Source organism: Pipistrellus kuhlii, unplaced genomic scaffold, assembly GCF_014108245.1.
Source record: "Pipistrellus kuhlii isolate mPipKuh1 unplaced genomic scaffold, mPipKuh1.p scaffold_m20_p_38, whole genome shotgun sequence".
Taxonomy (NCBI): domain Eukaryota; kingdom Metazoa; phylum Chordata; class Mammalia; order Chiroptera; family Vespertilionidae; genus Pipistrellus; species Pipistrellus kuhlii.
This window is the reverse complement of record NW_023425538.1, coordinates 490,641-507,169: the sequence shown is the minus strand read 5'-3', so window position 1 is coordinate 507,169 and position 16,529 is coordinate 490,641. Positions and strand designations below refer to the sequence as shown.

At 54.5% G+C, this 16,529-nt stretch overlaps 3 protein-coding genes across 21 annotated transcripts in view; 1 reads left to right on the top strand and 2 right to left on the bottom strand.

Moving 5' to 3' along the window:
- Nucleotides 1-16,529, bottom strand: part of LOC118702294 (carcinoembryonic antigen-related cell adhesion molecule 1) — an 813,263-nt gene that overhangs the window by 446,381 nt on the left and 350,353 nt on the right. The gene's annotated exons all lie outside the window — the stretch shown is intronic.
- ZNF574 (zinc finger protein 574) lies at nucleotides 1,873-7,089 on the bottom strand. The gene is made up of 2 exons (XM_045570961.1): nucleotides 7,070-7,089; nucleotides 1,873-4,814 (listed from the first exon to the last, which is right to left on the bottom strand). Exon 2 carries the CDS (start codon nucleotides 4,792-4,794, stop codon nucleotides 2,122-2,124), a length of 2,673 nt encoding a protein of 890 aa, XP_045426917.1. The 5' UTR covers nucleotides 4,795-4,814; nucleotides 7,070-7,089; the 3' UTR covers nucleotides 1,873-2,121.
- GRIK5 (glutamate ionotropic receptor kainate type subunit 5) overlaps nucleotides 11,345-16,529 on the top strand; it is a 55,857-nt gene continuing 50,672 nt past the window's right edge. Inside the window, exons 1-3 of one of the 4 annotated variants that reach the window (XM_036408124.2) lie at nucleotides 11,345-12,342; nucleotides 15,811-15,939; nucleotides 16,217-16,381. In XM_036408124.2, coding sequence (XP_036264017.1) covers nucleotides 15,861-15,939; nucleotides 16,217-16,381 — 244 coding nt within the window. In that variant the 5' untranslated portion in view covers nucleotides 11,345-12,342; nucleotides 15,811-15,860. Of the gene's footprint in view, nucleotides 12,343-15,810; nucleotides 15,940-16,216; nucleotides 16,382-16,529 lie in introns of those variants that run through there. The other 3 variants (XM_036408122.2, XM_036408123.2, XM_045570960.1) reach the window with 3 other exon arrangements.

Below are 16,529 nucleotides of genomic sequence, written 5' to 3'. Positions count from 1 at the left end.
GTTTTTGTGAGAAGAGGCAGTTTAAGGACAAATTTTACCTGGTGATTAAGGAAGGGGCATGCTGAGCCGACTTGGCTAGAATCCTTTCTGCAGGGTATAAGGTTACTGAAAGAAGGTGTCTAGGATTAACACTCAGTGAAAATTGCTTAACACATCACTTGCTCTTCATTAGGAGCTGTCTAGATATCAAATGGGTACTTTTTAAAAACAATTAAAATAAGCATAATGTAGCAAAACATATAAATGGTGTTAGACCTGGTTTCTAGCCTGGCCCCACCACTTGTCTGGCCTTGCTCTTTTTTTTTTTTTTTTAATAAGTTTTTATTGTTCATATTATTACAAATGTTCCTTCCCCCCACCACCACCATTGCTCTCCTCCACCAGGTTCCCACCCCACCCTCTGCCCTTTCCCCACCCGCCCTTGTCCTCATCCATAGGTGCACAGTTTATGTTCAGTCTCTTTCCACATCCCCCTCTCCCCTTTTCCCCAAGAACTGTCAGTTCACTCCCCTTCCATACCTCTGATTTTATTATATTCAAGTTAATATTGTTCATCAGGTTTTTTTTTTAATTTCCTTGGTTTTTAGATTCACTTGTTGATAGTTACGTATTGTTTCTTTTATGAACCCTCATTTTCTCACCAGAGCCACAGGCTAACCCAGTCTGTCTTTAAGCCCCAGGGCCTAGAGGGGAGCAGGGCTGCTGAAGGGAATCCAGAGTAATGTGGAAGCCCAAGTGGGCATCAGAGACTGAGTGGGCAGTTCTCTGACCTCCCTTTCCCCTGTTTCAGTACAAACAGCTTTCCTTTTACTTCTCATTTATTAGTGTTCCAAATAAAAATTCTAAAAAAAGAGATGAGTAATTTTTGAAGGGGAGTGGAGAGCACTTGTTTTCCTTGGGATGTCTCTCTTAGAAGCAAGACTGCATTGTAAGTGAGCATTCCCACTGGTCACACTCACCATCTCCTTTGCTCCCCCTCTCCCCCAAACTCCCAAGTATATAAAAGGTAGCAGAGTATAAAGCATATGGTGATTCAACAAAATGAAATTAAACCTAAATTCAAGTTCTGCCCTATCTGGGTTAACTAATCTTGGGCAAGTCACCTTACTGCTTTTGACCTTGGATTCCTTCCTTGCATAGTTCCCCTCACAGGATCAATCTGAAAATTATTCCAAACGACCCTGGCTGGTGTAGCTCAGCTGGTTGGAGCATTGTCCCGTACACCAAAAGGTTGTGGATTTGATCCCTGATGGGGTGCATACGGGAGGCAACCGATGTTTCTCTCTCTGAAATCAATAAAAAAAATATCCCTGGGTGAGGATTAAAAAAAATTATTTCAAAAAATGTAGGGTAGTACTTGAGACATGACTCCAACTTCAGGTGGATATCAAGTCATCTCCTCTTCTGAAGCTTCCTCCCCCAGCCAACCCTTAAAATCTTAAAGTCCACAGCTGGGTCTGGTCACAGGAGCCATCCCCCCTTATTGTTGGAAAGATTGTGCCTTTTCCAGACTTGCATATGCCCATAGGGATCCAGTGAGAAAATCAAGATGGCCCAGGGAAGCCACCAGGCCAGGTGAGAATCTGATTCCCCCAAATATTCCTACCACCAGTAAAAACAGCTTCAGGCTTTTCTATGAAACCGTGGGGACCTCTAGTGGCAAGAGCACCATTCTGCCTCCATCTAGAACCAGTGAAGTCCCTACCCCCAGATGCCATACCATAACCTTGGAATTCAGGTCCTCTTCAATTTAGCAAATATTTACCGAGCTCCTACTACTTGCCAGGCCATTCTAGATGCTGGGAACACAGCCATGAAAAGTACCAGGGCTCATGGCTCCCAAATTCCACCTCGCACAGCCAGAAGCACATAAATGTCCAAATCAGTTTTTATTATTTCACTTTGGGGCCACGAGTGCTAACAAGTGGAAAGGTGAGGGACACTTTTATGCCTATCAGGGACCCCAGAACACTCCTAAGAGAATAAATCCAGTTACAGAATTTACACAGCAGTTGGGAAGGGTGGAGGAAGAGGCACTGTATGTACAGAAATTTAAGGGGATATTGAAGGGGGTTCTTCAGCAACAGGGCGTGGTGCTCCTGAAGAGGGAAGCTGGCAGGGTCAGCCACTGATCTGGACTCCCTCAGCCTCAGCCAGAGGGTAGATCTCAATGGCTTCCACCAAAGGCAGCGCCTCCACCGCAGTCTCCATCACTGCCAGGCCAACAGCAGCCTCGGCCTCTGCTAGCTGTTGCCGCACAGCTGCCTGATGCTGTTGCTGGTGGGTCTTGCGGTGTTTCCACAGGTTGGAGAAGGAGCGGTAGCTCTTGCCACAGTCGGGGCAGGAGTAGGGCCTTTCCCCCGTGTGAATACGGCGATGTTCTGCCAGGCGCATGGAGATGGCAAAGGCCTTGCCACACACTTCACAGGCAAAGGGCCGCTCACCTGTGTGCAGGCGCCGGTGGTCCTTCAGGTGGGTACTCTGACGGAAGGCCTTGCCACAGTCCGGACATGGGTATGGCCGCTCACCTGTGTGGATGCGCCGGTGCACTTGCAGTGATGTCTCTGTGCTAAACAGCTTCTTGCATTCGCTGCATTCCAAGCCCCGGCGTCGGGCAGGGGCCGCAGGGGCCGAGGCAGCAGTGCCTGCAAGGGCTGTTGGGGGGGCAACTGGTGTGCGAGTAGCTCGAGGGGCCCTGGGGGCTGGTGGCTCCTTAGCCAGGACCTCTCCAGGCCCAGCAGCTGCGTGGGCCGCCTCATGTGCTTGTAGCCGAGCAGCTGAGCCCACTTTCTTGCCACAGGTGCCACACTCAAAGCGCCGTGGGCCCTGGGCAGCAGCAGCTGCACAGCGGTGCTCACGGAGCCGCAGCGAGGAAGGGAAGGCGGCCCCACAGGATGGGCAGCGGTGGGGCTGGCGCCCGGCATGCGCCACAAGCTGGTGCACCTCCAGCAGCCGGCGCAGCAGGAAGGAGCGGGGGCACTCGCGACACTTGTAGGGATATTCGCCAGTGTGGTGGTAGCGGTGCATGAGCAAGCGGTAGGGGCGGTGAAAACGCACTCCACACTCCTGGCAGCGGTAGGGGAAGTGTTGGGCATGCACCAGGCGGTGCTGCCTCAGTGTAGAGCTTTGGGTGAAAGCTTTGCCACAGTCCCCACAACGGTAGGGCCGCTCCCCTGTGTGCGTGAGCCGGTGGCGGGCCAGGTTGGCAGGCGAGTTGAAAGGTTTAGAGCAGTCTGGGCAGGGGAAGGGCCGTTCGCCCGTGTGTGTGCGCAGGTGGTTGCGCACATGAGACTTTTTCTTGAACATCTTGCCGCAAATGCCACACTTGTGGCGCCGTTCTAGTCGGTGCACAAAACGTTGGTGCCTGGTGAGCTGTAATGCCTTGCCAAATTCACGGCTGCACAGGAGGCAGCGGTAGGTACCTGGGGCAGCGGGCTCTGCTGAGCTCTCCTCAGACACTGGGGGCTCCGGAGCCTCTGGCTCTCCAATCTCTGCTGGAGCTGGCTCAGAGAAACTAATGATAGGCTCCTCTGGGAGGACTGGTGTTGTGGGTAGAGGAACACCCCCCACCCCATGGGTACGCCGGTGATAAAGGAACTTGGTGAGGTTGACAAAGTTCTTTCCACATGGACATGAATGCAGAGGATTCGGGGTGTGAGCTCGTCGGTGGGCCAGAAGGAGAGCCTCTGTGCCGAAGGCCAGGCCACAGTCCACACAAAGGAAGTGAGACTCACTACTGTGATCTCCAAGGTGCTGGTCTAGACTGGAAGGGCTGGGAAAGACACGACTACACAGGGGGCACTTGAAGATACCCTCCCGGTGACTCCGCAGGTGCTGCTGTAGCTGGTGAGGTGAAAGAAAGAGCTGATCACAGGCTGAGCAAAAGAGCTCCTGGGTGGCTGTCCCATCTGGCTCTCCACTGTTGTTCCTCCGGGCCTTGCGCCCCCGCCGATCACGCCCAATGGCTTCACCATTGCGCAGTTCGTAACTATGGTCAGAGGATGGCAGGGGATCAGGCTGAGTCACAGGCGCCTCTGCAGGCGATGGGGTCAGCGTCTCCTGCTGCAAGACAGGCTCCTCAGACTCTGGTGCAGGAACAGGGAAGTGGGTGGCTTGGTGCTCCAGAAAGTCAGCTGGCGACTGGAAGAGCTGGGAGCACTCAGAGCACTTGTAGAGCAGCAGTTCCACCTCAGTTACCACCTCAGTAGTGGTGGCAGCAGCGGAAGGGACAGCTGCCCCTTCTCCACCCTCTTCTGCTTTGCGATATGAGTGCTCCACGGCCACACGGGCCTGGCCCATGGGGGATCCTAGGACAACCGGGGCTGGAGGCTTGGTGGGAGTGGCCCGGAGGTGCGTCTGCCGGTGGTTCAGCCAGAGCTCCTGGCTGGCGAAGAGAGCCTTGCAATCAACACACTCATAGTGGATGGTACTGGAGCTCAGGGGAGGTACCTTGGGTGGCGACTCAGTTGGCACTACCTCCTGAGGCGCCATCATTTTTAAGTGCAACTCCTGGTGCTCCAGAAGCTGGCTAGGGGACATCAGCAGCTGCCCACATTCCAGGCACTGGTACTGGCTCTCTTGCACGACCGTCTGATACAGGCCTGCGCCAGAAGCTGCCTCTGTGGCCATAGTGACTCCAGGGTCAGCCACGCTCACGAGCTCAAAGTGATGCTGGGGCACATGGGAATTCTGGTGCATGAGCACCTCCTCCAGGGATCCATAGAGCTGGTTGCATTCAGAGCAGACAAAGCGATGCTCAATGTACAGGACCGTCTCCTCTGACTCTTCAGTCATGGCGGCAGCAAGGTCCTGGGCTGGGAAAGGGGAGATTTGGGGGCAAATCACAACCAAGCCACTGCTTCTTCAATCTTTCTCAGAAATGATTCTTTCCCTTTACTATCCCACCTAGATCTATATTCCCTTCTAATTTCTTGCTTCCATTTTTCCCACTCCCACCTCTCTTCCTAACAATCTTTCCTCTCAAATACACAAGGGTACCAAGCACAAAAATCTTCCCAGCAGTCCATTCTTGGTCAATCTACTGAATCAACTGGAATCAAACTCCACTCACCTGATCCCTGTAACCTGTCCAATCCCTCATTCTCCCATGCCTCACAGCTGGCCCAAGGGCCCACCCATCACATAGGAAACCTTGTCCTCTCCACTCAGACCTCCTTCCACCGACTCCTCTCCCTACCAACTCACTAACATTCCCACTCCCACTCCCACGGGAGTCTACAAAGGGTCTAACCACCCACCTTTTCCAGTCCTCCTCTTCCTCTGCTCCCTCCCCGAGAGACTCGCAACCTCTTTTACACCTAGCTCACTCAAACTTCCCCATGCCCCAAGCACTCTCACACTGTGCAACTCATCCTTCTCCTTTAAATAAAGGCCCTCTCCCACAACCCTGACCCCTTATCCAAAATACCCAGACCCATCTTCACAAATGCCTAACCCATTTTTCATACCTAGACCCTTTCCACCACCTTAACTGTATCCCCAGGGTACACACTCTTCACATCAATCACCTTTTCTTTGCACTGAGACTCATCTGCAATTCTAATTTCCCTCTGGGATACCCAATCCCCTCTTCACATTGATTTAAACCTCTTGTTTTCATTTGCAAACTACCCTGACCCATTCAGGGTTTCTCAGACTCCCTTTCACACTATTAACCTTACTTACTTTTTTGCAAAAAGACCCCCTTCCACCTTAACTCATTCCAGGGATGCTCAGGCCCCTTCTTCATATCAACTTAATTCCCCTTATTTGCAGAAAGATCACACACATTAACCTAATTCAGGGATATCTAATAGCTTGACCCCCTTTCACACACAGACCCTTCCACTGCCCAGGTCCCCTGTAGGGAGACACAGAACCTCTTCTTATGCAAAACTCCCCTTGACCCCCCACTTTTAACAATGACAGAGAAGAGCCAGATCCCCCTTCCTTAGATCCAGATTCTCTCACCAGCCAGTATTAAACACTCTGGGGATATCCAGACCCCCAACTTCTTATCAACCTAACCTAACAGATCATCTCATTCCAGTGATAACCAGACACCTTCCACGTCCCCAGAACAAATCTCTCTCAACACCCTAAACCCCTCCAATTTCCACTCTTCACCTTGACCTAATTCCCTATACTTTTCCAAAGGACTACTACCTCCATCCAATTTATTCTAGGGGCATCCAGACCCCTCTGAACCCATTCCAAGGGTATCCAACTCCCTTCACTTTGGTTTAACTCTTCTTCACAATTAATATAACACCATTCTTCACACCAAGACCTCTCCCTCCACTCTAAATCTGCCCTCTGGGGATGTCCGTTCCCTATTATCTTTTCACGTCAAGATCCTTCTCACTGGCCTAATTTCTCAAGTATTAACTAAGTCTTCTCTTTACATTAAGTTAGTTATCTCTTTTCTTCTCGTCCTAAACCTCCCCCGACACCCAAGTGACTTCCTAACCGCCCACCCCCTTTCGGTTTTGGACTGTCCCACGCCAAGCCCCTGGCTCCGATACGCCCTGGAGCCCCACCTGAAGACAGCTCTAACGCCTCCCTCCCCACACGGGACCCTCCCGGGCCTCCACCCGAGCCCGGACCCTCCTCATTCAGCCCCATTACTCGACTCTAGACCCTTTCCCACCCACCGCCCCGCCCGGCCCCCGTCCGACTGCCCGCAGGCCCCGCTCCGCACTCACGGCCGGCGCGCGCTCCACCTCGGGCCCACAGCGCGCAGGCGGGGTGCGGAGCGCAGGCCGCAGCGAGGGGGAGCGGCTGGGCCGGCCCCCCACGCGCCCGCCGGCCCGCCGGCACTCACCCGCCTCCGCCGTCTCGCACGCCTCGGGCCCGGACCCGGGCCGCCGCTCCCCTTGCGCGGCCACCCTACCGCTGCGCTCTCTCTAGCTCCCGCCGTCACCTCTCGCCTGCTCCGCAGCCTCGCTCTCGCCCCCAAAACGCCCTCGGCAACGCTCCTCCCACCTACCGCCTAGGCCGCCGTGCGGACGTCCACACGCACCCAATCACCGCCCGCCCAGCCCCTGCCGTTTGGCCAATACGCACTTACGTCTCCGAGCCTTGGACCAATAGTATGGAGCGTCTGGATCCCTTCAGAGCCCAACCAATCCTCTAGCGACCTTTTCTCTCCGGCTGGTCCCGGGCTGCTAGTGCCCGCCCCCTTACGCCCGGAGGATGCTCCTCCTCCGTCTCCAAGCCCTCGACGGCTCAGAAGGAGGGGGCGGCGTGATGACGTCAGGCGGCGGAGTGAGGGTGCGGGCGCCATCTTGGGGATGCGGGGGGTAGTTGGGAGTCGAGGGAGAAAGTCGAGAAATTGCACTAGATACCCCGAGGGCTGGGGCGGGGAGTTGAAGGGCAGGAACTCTGAGCGAAGAGCGAAGGGAGAGAATGAAGGAGCATGAGTCAGCTCCAAGAGGAGAGGAAACCAATCTCAGGGAGGGAAGAAAAGAGGAAACTAAGACTCTAGATTCACTTTGTGTGGGAGAGAGGAATAAAGGAGGAGGAGAAAAACGGAGGGACTCTTGAGGGAGGGGGTAGGAAAAACGTCAGAGGAAAAGAAGAGAGGGAATCTGAGGGAATGGGGAAAACCTGAAGAAAAAAGGAAAAGCAGAGAGAGGCAGTTTCTTTGTAGAAACCGAGTGTGTGCATCGGGAGGGTGGTGTATAACCTACAGATCCCCGAGTTTGGGAGTGAGTCTCCCCAACCAGATGTTACAAATGTTTCTAGAGCTACTCCCCAAACCCAGGGACAGGGGAGCTGCAGGAGACTGACTTGGATCACCCCCCCCCCCCCCCACCCCATCCTCCGGCGCCCCATTTCTCTGATGAGCAACTGAGTCTCAGAGGAATTGGCCATTCACCTTCCTGAGGCTAAAAAAGCTGCCATGGGGCTTCAAACACAGAGTAAGACCCAGGACTGACGTTTCTGTTATAAGTTTGCCATGTCATACAATTGGTTTCCACCCAGGTGTCCTAATTTCCCACTAGATTAAACTCGCTAACACCAGGCCCATGTGCTTAAAGCAGGCTGGTTGGATTGGATTGGACTGGCTTGGAATCTTGGCCCTGCCACTTCCTCGCTGATGCTTTCTTTGGGCAAGTCTTCTCCCTTGAGCCTCAGCTTTCCCATCTGGGAAATGGGGATAATGGCCCCTGTCCCATACGATTGTTGTGAGGCATAGCGTAAAAGCTATGTAAGAGTTATTTTTATTAGAATCTCAAGTATTAATAGCTTGGAACATGTCCTGAGTGTATTAAGTGTTCAGTACTATGCCCAGTGCTTTCTGTGTATTATTCAGTTTCATCCTCTCAACAACCCTAGAGGGAGGAACTATTATTCTCACTTTACAAAAAACAAAAACCTAAAAACAACAACACAAAAATAAAACTCACACACGAAAAAACAAAAAAAACAAAACAAAAAAAAACACTGAAGCCCAGAGAAGTTAAGTAGCTTATCTATAATTAGGAAGAGACAGGGCCAGGATTCCCACCCAGGAGTTAACTCCAAGGTTTACACTCATGATCCCCACACTCTACTGCACATGTGTCAAACACAAGGCCCGCGGGCCAAATCCATCCCGCCAGGCCTTGCAATGTGGCCCGAACCGCGCTGTCATCACTGCACTCCGCTGCGTTTCCATCACAATGACAGTTTATGACTGTTCAGTAAACCATTCGGCCCGCGATTTAGGCTGGATTTTAGATTTTGGCCCCTTCTCTGATTGAGTTCGACACCCCTACTCTACTGCCTGACGGGTGGGACCCAGTGGCACGTTGAATGGATAAGTGCAAGCAGTAGAGCAGTGTTTCCCAACTTCTCTCATGATGAGGATCACCTGGTGGAGTTGTTAAACTACAGATTCCTGAATCCCAACTAAGAAGTGCTAAACTAGAATTTTTGGGATCCTCATCATGAGAGAAGTTGGGAAACACTGCGGTAGAGGAAAGAAGTTGGTGGGAATCAGCTCTAAAGCTGGTAATCTGGTTTTCCCTCTGGGTGCAATCACCTGGGGCAGGAGCTAGAGAACCTGGAAGCCAGGTTCAGCTTCTGTATTCCTAGGCAGGTTCCCACTCCTGCTGAGGCCTCCTCTTCCCACTTAAAAATGCCAGCTAGCCGGTGTGGCTTGGTGGGTTGGTCATCCTGTGCACCGAAAGGTTGCTGGTTCAATTCCCAGTCAGGGCACATCCCCAGCATTGAGGGCTTGATTCCTGGTAGTGGGCGTGCAGGAGGCAGCCAATGGATACTCTGTTCTTACCTCCTTTCTTCTCTAAAAATCAATAAAAATATTCAATTGGGGGGAAAAAAGAAAAGAAAATGCCAGCTAGTTTGGCTTGTCAGACCCCTTTCTGCTCTGACCTCCCAGTTTATCTGGGTTGGCTAGTCCCTTCTCTTCAGATGATGCAGGAGTAAACTGAGGCCTAGCTAAGTCTTTCCAGAAATGGTGGCACAGGATTAAGACTTCTGGGACATGCTGAAACTGGTTTGGCTCAGTGGATAGGGTGTTGGTCCCAGGTTTGATTCCGGTCAAGGGCATATACCTTGGTTGCGGGCATATCCCCAGTAGGAGGTATACAAGAGGCAGCTGATCAATGTTTCTCATAGATGTTTCTAGCTCTCTCTCCCTTCCTCTCTGTAAAAAAATGGATTATATATATATTATTAAATTTTTTCAGAGACGAAGAGAGAGGGATAGAGAGTTAGAAACATCAATGAGAGAGAAACATCGATCAGCTGCCTCCTGCACACTCCCCACTGGGGATGTGCCCGCAACCAAGGTACATGCCCCTGACCAGAATCGAACCTGGGATCCTTGAGACCGCAAGCCAACGCTCTATCCACTGAGCAATACCGGTTTCGGCAATAAAATATATATATTTTAAAAGTCTTATAAAAAAAAAAAAGACTTCTGGGACAGGTTCAGTTTAGAGAGGACAAGCATTCTAAACTGGAGTCCCTGCATAAGCAAAGGAGGTGTGTGCAAAGTTGGTGGCCCTTCAGGTTCAGATGTGTATGTCAGATGTATGTTGGGGATGTCCCACATGCCAGCTGCAGAGGGCTTCCCTGACAGGCCGTGTGAGTTGCCATATGCCACATGCGTGCTCGAGGCACGCAGTGATGTGTGCCGGGGTGCTGCACGTGAGTGTGTCAGTGTCTCCTCCCCATCACGAGCAGTTGGGGCTGGTGGTGAGTCATGGACTCAGTCTTCAGCACCAACTGTCATGTTTCTTTCCCCCAAATTTCACCCCCCTCCCAGGCGTGCACCACCCACCCCGACGCCAAGATCTGTATTGCTGCTTTTCTCTTCCATCGCCCTGCCCTGCTCAGCTCCCTTCTGGGCGGGAGGAAGTCTCCCATTTCAGTTGGCTTAGCCTCCACCTCCCTGCCCTTGCCCACTGCCTCTCTTCAGGTGACTAGAGAGTTTAGGGTCTCTACTCCCCACCCGCACATCTCCATAGGTCCCAAGGATTTCTCTGTGCATTATGGAGAGTTCCCATACTCACCACTCTTCACCTCTGTGGGGGCCATTTCTATTTCTGGGGGATTCTCCCTTTTCTCTATGGGCTGGCTGCTCCTGCCTCAGTGGGCCTCTTGTGTCTGCATCCTTATCTTTAGAGGATCCCTGGTGTCTGTGGGCCTCCTGCCCATTTCTGTGACCTTCTCTCACTCTCCTTGGCCTGTCTCCCTTCTCTGTGATGTGCTTTCTTGTTCCCATGTCTGTGGGCATCTCTCGTCCATTGCCTTCTCTCATCACCATGGACCGTTCCCCATCCCTGAGGAGGGCTTTCTGTTCCCAGAGGCCTTTCTCCGTCTCCCCAGGGGCTCTCTGCTCCCCAGCTTCCCTGTCTCTGAAGTCCTGGGTTGTCACTGTGGTTTGCTTCCTTGTCTCCATGGGCCTTTTTCTCTTTTCTCTGGGCTTTCCCCTGTCCTTGTCCTTGTGGGGTTTGTGGACCCTGGCCCAACTCCGTGGGTCTTAGTGGCTCTTTTTCTGCTTCTTTTCATATTTCTTCATCCCTGTCAGCTCTCTCCCCCAGCAGCGCAGCCTTCTCATTAGGTCTCCCCACCTCTCACCGGCTCCAGTGCCCAAGGGCTGCCGGGCAGGGCGGCGGCATGGTATGGTGGAGGGGTGGGCCGGGGGTGGGCCCTCCATCCAGTGCAGTGCCTTCTCCTCATCAGCATTCTCCTCGAGAGGGCCCCCAACCCCGGCCAATACGACCGGCTCCCCCCCTCTGACTCCCCTCCCTCTTCTCTTTCTGCCTGCCTCCCTCCCTTCCTCCAGCCCGCCCTCCTCCCTGCCTCCCTCATCTCTCCGCCCCCCCTGGCTCCAGGACCCAGCGCGGGTGGCAGGCAGGCAGCCGGCGGGCAGGCGGGCAGGCGGGCCGGCAGCGGCCTCAGCCTCGGAGGGGAGAAGGAGGAGAGGTGGCAGTGGTGGAGGCGGCAGTGGGCAGTGGAGACGGCCAGCAGCAGAGAGGCAGGCGCAGCTGGGGACCAAGAGCCGGAGGCTGATCCTCACAGGAGACCAGGAGTCGGTGGCCAGGCCCTCTCACCCAGGCCCTGCACTGGGCACCCCCGGGACACCCCCCACCCTCCTCTGCCTTCCTCTTCCACCTGCTTCTCTCCTTCCTCCCCCTCCCTCCCTCCCATCTCTCCACCTTGCCTGCTCCCTTCTTGGCTCTCAGCATCACATCCTCCCCAGCCTCTCCACTCCTCAGCCTCTCCCCACCCTCAGCATGCTTTTCCCTCGGGGGCTGAGGGCTTGAGGACTCCAGACCAGGGCTGGGCCAAGGCTGGGGGGAGGGGGGAAGGGGTGGCCCCCTCCCCCCCATTAAGCCCTTCCCTCCCCCACTTCTCCTGATGGCTGGCTTCGTTGTCTCCACCCAGTCCTCGCCCCCAGTGGCCCCCCCAGGCCTGCCCGGCTAGGGGAGGGGGCAGGGGCCCTTTCCTGGGCCAGCTTCCCCCTCCCCCGGCTTTTGCCTGTGCACCCTCCTTCCCATTTTCACCTTCCTCTTCTCCTTTCCTCCCTCCTTCCCCTCCATTTGCTCCTTCGCCCTCTCCTCTCCCCTTCTTTCCTCCATTTTCTCCTTTCTCCTTCCTCCCCTCCTCGGCCCACCCTCTCCTCTCCCACCTGTCCTTTCTCCCTGCTCCGGGGAGCCCCCGTTTTGGATTAGTTGGGGCCACCACCGGAGGTGGGGGAGGGGGCCCTGTGGACTGCCCTCTCCCCCCCTCCCTGCCCCAGCCACACCACCGCCCAGTGCCAGAGCATCTTCCTGCTGTCATTTCTCGGGCCTCGAGGGAGCCCTGCCCTCCGTCCCACCAGGATCCGTAAGTGTCTGCAGGGCAGGGGTTGGGCTGGGGCCGGCCTGAGTGCTGGAAGGCTGTACTTACTGCCGCCTGGCGAAGGGGGCGAGGCGGGGGGACATTTCTCTGCTCCTGGGACCGGCAAATACCCTCCCCCACCAGGGTCTGCCTTGTCCCCAACCTCCATTCCCCTTGGCCCTTTCTCACCCCTTCTTCTGGGTACACAGCTCACCCTGGGGTCCTGAGGGGCTGACTTGTGGTCTCACTCCTCCGGACTCCTGGCACGTCTCCGCCCCTGCTCTCTCCAGCCTGGCTCCACGGTGACCGGCTCTGCTCACTCCCACTGTCTCCTCCGTCTCCCCCTTCTTTCCTCTGAGCCTCATCCTCTCCGCTGCCATGGACCCATCCCCATACCATCTGGTCTCTAGCTCCTGGAAAAGTCTTTCTGTTTTTGAATCTCCATTTCATGTGGCTGTCTGGCTTCTGACTCTGTCCAACTTCTCTCTTCTTTGCCGGTAGCCTAACTATTTCTTGTGTCTCTGTTGATCTCTCTCTCTCTCACCAAACTCCCGTCTCTTGTCTCTTCTGGAGGCTGCCATGCCACATCTAGCCCTCTTGCCACTTCTCTCTGTCTGCCCGGTGCTCTGCCTGGGCCTCTGCCCACCTGGCCTCCTCCCTCTTTAACCCTGGGCTTGGGGGCCATCTGCCTTCTCTCATTTTCTGCTTTCCTCCCCAGACTCACTCTGGGTGTACCCCCTCCATTGCTCACTCCTTAGCCACTTCCCCACTCCATGGTCCATTTTGTGACTTTGTCTTTTCTTTTCCTTGGTGGCCTTGCCCACAATTCCCCCAATCCTCTTCCCACTGCTCCCCTCACCACCCCCCTCAGTGCCCCAGGTCTGCCACGTGCCTGCAGGCACTCTGAGTGGGTGCACCTCTATGCAGGCTGGCTCCCCTCCTATGAGTGCTTTGCCTGTCCCTGCCTGTGCCCCTGCAGGTCTCTCAGTCTTCCACCTCAGTTTTCCTCCCTGACACTCACTCCCTTGCTCTACTAGTTTGTGAGTCTGTCTGTCTCTCTCAATCTTGCACACTCCTTCTTCTATAGATCTGCTGTGTGGCTCTAACACACTTTTTTTTTTTCTCTCTCTGTCTCTTTCTGAGGAGCCCTCTCTGTCTCTTTCTGAGGCCCAGGCAGAGCACCGGGCAGACAGAGAGAAGTGGCAAGAGGGCTAGATGTGGCATGGCAGCCTCCAGAAGAGACAAGAGACGGGAGTTTGGTGATCAGAGCTTTGCAATTTTCCCCCTCTCCACACTTTTTGTACCTGTTGTCATTTCTTTTGCCCTCTCTCTCACCTCATTTGCCTTCTCTCACCCCATTTGCCTTCTCGCCTTTGATAGAAGTATCTCACATGCCCACTTGTCTCTCCCTCCCCTGGCAAGACCCCTAATTCAGTCCCTTCTGCTCAGTTTGCTGCTGTATTTCAACCTGAGCCTGGGAATTAGGCTTGCCTTCTCTTCCTCTCTCACACCCTCTCTCTGGTCTCTGTCTCCTTTGTTGTCTCTTAGGTGATGTCTGTGCATCCTCTCTTATTTAGTCCAGTTACTTTAGGTCTGTCTGTCTTTCTGTCTGTCACTTCCTATGCACCTGTGTCCATCTTGTGGCCCCCCATCCCTGACCCTGCGCTCTTTCTGCTCCCACCTGTGTCTGCCACCCTTGGGCCCCTGCCCTTTTGGCCCTGTATCTTCCTCAGCTCCCTGATTTGCCCCAAAGCTCCTGGTATCTCAGGATGACAGCCTCATTCCTGCCTCTCTCCTAGCCCCAGCCTCCACTTCCCTCCCCTGTGAGTTTGCCTTCTGAGTCTCCCAATTTTCCTTGCTCCTCCACTCTTGACAGGCCTTCACCTTAGACCCAAATTGCAGTCTGCAGTCCCCAGCTTGTCCAGCATGCCCTTTTACACTCCCCCAGCCTATCTTCCCAGAAGCTCCCACAGAGAGACAGACAGACCGACTTGCTGAAGGTCACATGGGAGTTGGGAGTAGAGCGGGGACTGATGGGGTCTCTTGCTGCCCTGGCCTAGGTTTTCTCGGCCAGAAGGGGCAGTCTGAAGTGTTTCATTGTATCTATACCCTCTCTAGGCAGGTTTCATTCTGTCATCTCACCAGCTCAAGCCCTCCTTCATTGGGGATTGGGTGGAGTACAGGGTGACCCCAAGGTTTACCTCCCAGCACTCTGGGCTCACACTAGCCCTCTCCCAAAGAAACCCATCGGGCATGGCCCTTGTCCAGGGGAAGTCACACATCTGGCTCAAGTTGTTCATGCCCAGTGGTCATCGTGCAGAAGGCTGGGGTACCCACAGGAATCTCTAATTCGCTAGAGGTGGGGAGTTATTGTGGGAAGCAAAGATACACTGTCTCCCCCCAATCTTTAGCTACCCAGAGCTGGTGGGGGCCAGTTTGGCACCTTCTTTGGCAGACAGTGCACTCCTGCCTTGCTTTTCCCTTTGGCTCTCTTTGGTGGCATCTTGAGTGGATTTGTGTCTCCATTCTCTATCTTCCTGCTCCATCTGTCTCTCTTATATCTTGACTTCTCTCTCTTCTGCCTATCCTGCTCCTTCTCTCTCCATCTCCATGTCTCCCTACCTTCTAGTCCCTTCTCTCCTTCTTTCACCTATTTCTCTCCTTATCTCCCAGTGACTCTCATTCTCTGTCCTCGCCATTTCTAGCCCCATTTCCCTGTCTTCTTATCGTCTTTCTGGTCCCTTGTATTTCTGCCTGTGTTTCCCTTTCTCCATTCCTGAGTCTTTTTATATTTCCTCCCTCTTAGCCTTTCTTTCTCTTTCTGTCTCTCTCTTCACCCTCTCCCTCCCCCCACACTTTCTGTCTTTACATTTTTAGCCCCTTAGCTGCTTTAGGTCTGTCTATGTGTCTCTATGTGTGGGTCTCTCCATCTTTTCCTCTTTCTCCAAGTTTCCTAACTCCCAGATACTCTACCCTCCAGACCCCGGATGTCCAGGCCTTTCTCCCTGTGGAATTGTGGGAACCAGGGACGTCAGGAAGGTGGCAAGTGAGGCCTGGGAGGGGTTGCTTAGCAACCACTGCATCCTCTCCAGCCGGTTTCTGTTGCCTAGTAACAGCTGCCTGCCCAGAGACAAGGGCCCAAGGGCAGAATGGGTTGGGGGTGGCACTTCTTGGTTTCCTGATGGGGTGGGGATGGTCCCTGGTATTGACCCTTACCTAAGATTCTTATCATGCCTCCCTCCCATTTTGGTAGCTGTGAGTATTCCCTAGCAGTGGCTCCCCCACTCAGTGCCTCAGTGCTATGAGCTTCTCCCTGATAGTGCTCCTGGAGCCTGAGCTTCCTTCCTAGCAATGCCCTCAGCACTAATGAGGGCAGGGCCCTTCAGAGCTCACTCACAATGTCCCAGGTCTGTGGTCACCACCCTGTCCAGCAGTCCTCAAAGAGGCTCAGTCTCCCCATGGCGATCCCTGCAGGTGGCGAGTGGGGGCCGCGGCAGCTGCGTCCCCATGAGGAGGGGAGGAAGATGCCGGCTGAGCTGCTGCTGCTGCTGATTGTCGCCTTTGCCAGCCCCAGCTGCCAGGTGCTCTCATCACTGCGCATGGGTGAGGCCCTGCAGCCCTGCCCCTGCCTCCTCAGAGACCCTCCCGTCGGACACCGGGCTCCTCTTTGGGAACCCAAGCAGGCCGTTTCCTCAGGACCCAGGGATCCGGGCCTCCGCTCTCAGCTTCCCTCAGCATTGAGGAGCCACAGTCCCTAGCTACTTCTTCCCTGGACCCAGTTCTCTTTCAGCCTCCGATCCAGGAGTCCAGACCCCAGTTCCCATCCCCACTCCCACCCCAGGATCTCGGAGTCTGGTCCCCAACCCCTGTGTCCTCTCAGCTGCAATCCTGGATGATCAGACGGTGTGTGGCCGTGGCGAGCGTCTGGCCCTGGCCCTGGCCCGGGAGCAGATCAACGGGATCATCGAGGTCCCAGCCAAGGCCCGAGTGGAAGTAGACATCTTTGAGCTGCAGCGGGACAGCCAGTACGAGACCACGGACACCAGTGAGCAGGGCCACAGGGGTGTGGGGTGAGGCTGGGCAAGCTAGTTGCCCTCAGTGGGCCCACTCCCCACACCTCCTTAACTCTCCTTGTCCTCTTCTAGCTCCATTTGCCTCTTCCTTCATATCAGGTGTGCCTGTCTCTCAGCGAT

Excerpts from the sequence above, each read along its gene's own strand:
- ZNF574 (XM_045570961.1), bottom strand. The coding sequence starts at position 4,794 with ATGACTGAAGAGTCAGAGGAGACGGTCCTGTACATTGAGCATCGCTTT.